General features: G+C 36.7%; 1 protein-coding gene across 1 annotated transcript in view; it reads right to left on the reverse strand.

Moving 5' to 3' along the window:
• Positions 1-5057, reverse strand: part of KPNA5 (karyopherin alpha 5 (importin alpha 6)) — a 50476-nt gene that overhangs the window by 12084 nt on the left and 33335 nt on the right. Inside the window, exons 9-10 of the mRNA XM_010861813.1 lie at positions 2579-2742; positions 213-291 (exon numbers count right to left, since the gene is read on the reverse strand). Coding sequence (XP_010860115.1) covers positions 213-291; positions 2579-2742 — 243 coding nt within the window. The remainder of the gene's footprint in view (positions 1-212; positions 292-2578; positions 2743-5057) is intronic.

A 5057-nucleotide genomic window follows, 5' to 3' on the forward strand; every position in this document is an offset into this window, starting at 1 on the left:
CATTGATATAGGTCTAGGATAGTGCCTTCATATAGAGGTATTTGAGATGGATTACTTATTACTGAGAATATGCTTACTGACATATAACAGATGCCTGCACAATAATGGTAATACTAACATCTTGATTAACATGTAATTGAGTCATATGAAAATGATAAACTTCTTAAAAGTTCCTTAAGTTACCAATTTATCATATTAAAGTCTGAACTCACCTGTGTTTGAATATCATCACCAGTCACAATATTACCAACTGCTCTTAACGCAGGTGATACAACTTTATAATCATTGTGCCTAAAAGTAATAAAAATATGAACTTACATTCTACATTAAAATTTACAAAAAATTTGCAAAAATAGTACAAAAAAATTCCTCCATACTCCACCCAGAGATCCCTTTCAAGTTTCACTAATTTTCCGAGTAATATTCCTCTAACAAAGAAATCTAATAACCCAGAATCATGGGTTGTACCCATGTCTTTCCAGTCTCTGTCAAGTCAAAAGAATTCCTTCGTTTTCCCTGTGACAATCAAAAGCTAATTATTTGGTTTTGTTCAGTGATTAAGATGAAGTTACATGCTTTTGGCTGAGATATCAGAAATGCTATAGACTTTTCATGACATGGTATTGTATGGCATATGGTATCTATTTTGTCCATTATAGTGGCACTGACCTCTGTCACTTAAATAAGATGGTGTCCACCAGATTTCTTCACTACTGTTTTTCCCTTTATAATTAGTGTTTTGTGAGAAAATAATACTTTTAGACTATGTAAAATACCATTCCTTAATCCACTTTCACCACTAGCTTTAGCATATTCTGATATTTATTGTCTGAATTAATAATAATCATCAGTATTGTTGCCAACGATGACTTTCTAATACTATCACTTACACTATGTACCTTCTTTTTAATCTATTGATCTATCTACTTATTTAAGTGTGGACTTATGGATTGCTATTTTATTCAAAAAAGTTGTAATATGTTATTACAATTTATTTCAATGTTCAAATCATTCCAGGTTTAAACTGTAGGAGTCCCTTCAAGTGGCCTTCTGTGTCCTTTTGATACTTCTCTCTTCTTTGAGCCAGAGAAGGCAATGGCAACCCACTCCAGTACTCCTGCCTGGAAAATCCCATGGACGGAGGAGCCTGGTAGGCTGCAGTCCATGGGGTTGTGAAGAGTTGGACACGACTGAGCGACTTCACCTTCACTTTTCACATTCATGCATTGGAGAAGGAAATGGCAACCCACTCCAGTGTTCTTGCCTGGAGAATTCCAGGGACAGGGGAGCCTGGTGGGCTGCCGTCTATGGGGTCGCACAGAGTCGGACACGACTGAAGCGACTTAGCAGCAGCAGCTTCTTTGAGCTCTCAATATTTTCTGGGTTCATCTTGCCTTTTTTCTTTTTAGGCCCAGCCCTGGTATTAGTCATTTCTTCAAGAACCCATGACTCTACTTGATGAGAGTAGTGTTTAAAAACCAAGATTTGTGCATTCGGTGTGCTCATCTTGTTAGTATAGGTTTGTCACTGCTCTCCGGCCCTCTAAGAGGACACATACACACATACATGTACATTTACATATATATTTATTTCTATCTCTTTATGATGAAAGCCATGAGCTCACATTGATACCTTTACTTCTGATCTAGCACCATAAGATTATTCCGGCTTTTCTCCTTTCCAGACATATATCTCCATTTTCTAAGAATACGAAGCTGGCTTCCATTATCACAACCTCCCTATGTATGACCGGTCTTCTGATTCAGCTAGACTGCTATCGTGTACTGGTTCCAATTCCTGCTCCAGCCTGCTTATCTGCTCTGCTCTAGTGGGTGTCATCATCAGTGTGGGCCCTGATCTGATCCCTCTGTTGCACTGTGTTCCCCTCTTCCTCAGATGCTGTCTTCAAGCTAGGGCCACAACCTCTTACTGAACCTCTCTTTTGTACCATCTTCCTTGTTTGAGCCTACCTGATGACTTTTTGACAAAAGAAAAAAGGCAGAAAAATAATACACTTTTTTAAAAGAAGAGGATGAGGAAGCTAAAATAATCTTTTTAAAACAAGTTTTCTTACAAGTTTTTAATTTCTTTTATAGAAAATCTGTTCTTTTTAATGAAAGTAGCAATAATAGCCCAGCAAAGAAAAACATGATATTTAATACAAGTGAAATACTAAATGTTTTTCACTGCATGCACCCATACACAAATTGATTATTGTAATGAACAATTAACTAGATTATTGGTTCTGTGAGAGCAGAACTGTGTTCCATACATTATTAACATATTGCACAACACTCTAGCAGGTAATAGGCATTCAATAAATACTTGCTGAATTAAGTCCCGCCCATTCATGAAGAGATTAAACTAGTCAAATTCATTAACAAACTGACTAGTTCCAAATAGACGATATAAAAGCTAAGTTTAAGGGTCAGATTCTCAGTATTTCAGCTATTCTGCAGAGTGGATTTGGTAGCTTTTCAATCCTTCCTGAAGTTTGTAACTCGAGATGTTTAGAAGACCATTACTCTGCTAAACTTAAAACACAATCATATACTTATTAACCATAAATTATAGTTACATCAAAAGTTCCACCAATCTTCGACAGACTCCAGAATCAATGACTGCTTGAATTTTATCATTGGATCCATCAGAAAGATAAGAAAGGGCCCAACACACATCTGCTAATACATCTGGGTCACTGCTAAATAACAATCGTGACAGGACATTTAAGCAAGGTGAAACCTGGAAGGGAAGAAAGAACCAGTTTTTAAAATTTTTCTCTATCCAAAACAGTTTCTTTAGGAAAATAATTTCTAAAATATTTAAATAAAAATATTTAATAAATATTTTAAATAAAAATAAAATATTTAAATTAAAATAAAAATTTTAAACACAAAATTTAAGCTAGAAAAATAACAGAGAAATTAAGACATTCCACTGTTTTAAAACTATGATCATGAAAACTACATATAAACATGAAACTGATTATGATTCCTATTTATCTTATACTGAATAAGTTATTTGGCAAAGTTTGTAAAAATAATTATGTATTAGGGATCTCCTATGTCTGAGTCATATACACACACCCCCACAATGATTTAAAAAACAATGAAGTCCTACAGAGTTCTAGTTTTAAGAAAACAAAATAAAAACATTTTTGCCCCACTGTCTTCTCAGAAACTAGAAAAAGAAGAAATAGAAATACAAATTCTAGCTTTGAGGAGTCCAGTAGACATTTATAATCTTGACTACAACTGGTGAGCTACAGAAACTGAACTTTGGGATACAGTTCATAGAAGAAGCTGAAATGAAACACTGGACTGTAAACTAGAGAGATTAAGTAAAAGTTACATACTGATTGAATTGAAAACTTGCAGCCCTCTTGCAATTCCCAGGTCCTAGATCTGTAATGGTATTACCTACTCAACCTAATCTACCCACCTTCCAACAGGAGAGTAGAAAATCTGTTCCTAGAGAAACAAAACGGTTTCAGAAAACATACTGAAGTTTGGAGTTCCTCAAAGAAAACATGGTTTTGCTACCCAATTAGTCTATAGTGAAGCTCATAAGACGATGAGCCTATATACCCATCTTTCAATCAGCTTCTTAGTGCCTGCCTCTGGAGTATTTCCAGAGTGTCAAAGATCACCAGCTGTATGAGAGCCTCTGCTACTGCTGCTGCTAAGTCGCTTCAGTTGCGTCTGACTCTGTGCGACCCCAGAGACGGCAGCCCTACAGGCTTCCCCGTCCCTGGGATTCTCCAGGCAAGAACACTGGAGTGGGTTGTCATTTCCTTCTCCATGAGAGCCTCTAGTAGGGAAGAAATCAAAATAAACAGACCATAAACAAAATGAAGGAGACATCAGAAAAAAAGAAAAATTCAAAAATTACAAACCTACACAGATAAGACAGTTTGCTGAAATTATAAAAGAATAAAAATATAAAGATGAGCAATCAAAGAACAAAAAATACTACTCTTGAAGAAATAAAATGATTGTAAAAATAAAATTTTTAAAACTTCGCATGATAAAAGAATTTCTCTCATAGAAAATCACAAAAAATTTACTTAACAAAAGTCTAATGAAAGAAAAAGACTCCTAACTTTAAGAATTTTATACTTTAGAGGAAGAAAGATTTTTTTAAATATAAAAAAATCAACAAAAAGACACATATTATATTAAAAGGTATTGACAAAAAAGAGTAAAATGTGGAGGTCAGTGGCTAGGGATGGTATCAGATCAGATTAGTTGCTCAGTCGTGTCCGACTCTTGTGACCCCATGAATCACAGCATGCCAGGCCTCCCTGTCCATCACCAACTCCTGGAGTTCACTCAAACTCATGTCCATCGAGTTGGTGATGCCATCCAGCCATCTCATCCTCTGTCGTCCCCTTCTCCTCCTGCCCCCAATCCCTCCCAGCATCAGGGTCTTTTCCAATGAGTCAGTCTTCACATGAGGTGGCCAAAGTATTGGAGTTTCAGCCTCAGCATCAGTCCTTCCAATGAATACCCAGGACTGGTCTCCTTTAGGATGGATCTCCTTGCAGTCCAAGGGACTTTCAAGAGTCTTCTCCAACACCACAGTTCAAAAGCATCATTCTTCGGCACTCAGCTTTCTTTACAGTCCAACTCTCACATCCATACATGACCACTGGAAAAACCATAGCCTTGACTAGACAGACCTTTGTTGGCAAAGTAATGTCTCTGCTTTTTAATGTGCTATCTAGGTCAGTCATAACTTTTCTTCGAAGGAGTAAGCGTCTTTTAATCTCATGGCTGCTATCACCATCTGCAGTGATTTTGTAGCCTAAAAAAAATAAGTCTGACACTGTTTCCCCATCTATTTCCCTTGAAGTGATGGGACCAGATGCCATGATCTTCGTTTTCTGAATATTGAGCTTTAAGCCAACTTTTGCACTCTCCTCTTTCACTTTCATCAAGAGACTTTTTAGTTCCTCTTCACTTTCTGCCATAAGGGTGGTGTCATCTGCATATCTGAGGTTATTGATATTTCTCCCCGCAATCTTGATTCCAGCTTGTGCTTCTTTCAGCCTAGCA

Source organism: Bison bison, unplaced genomic scaffold (genome assembly GCF_000754665.1).
Source record: "Bison bison bison isolate TAMUID 2011002044 unplaced genomic scaffold, Bison_UMD1.0 scf7180017864473, whole genome shotgun sequence".
NCBI lineage: Eukaryota > Metazoa > Chordata > Mammalia > Artiodactyla > Bovidae > Bison > Bison bison.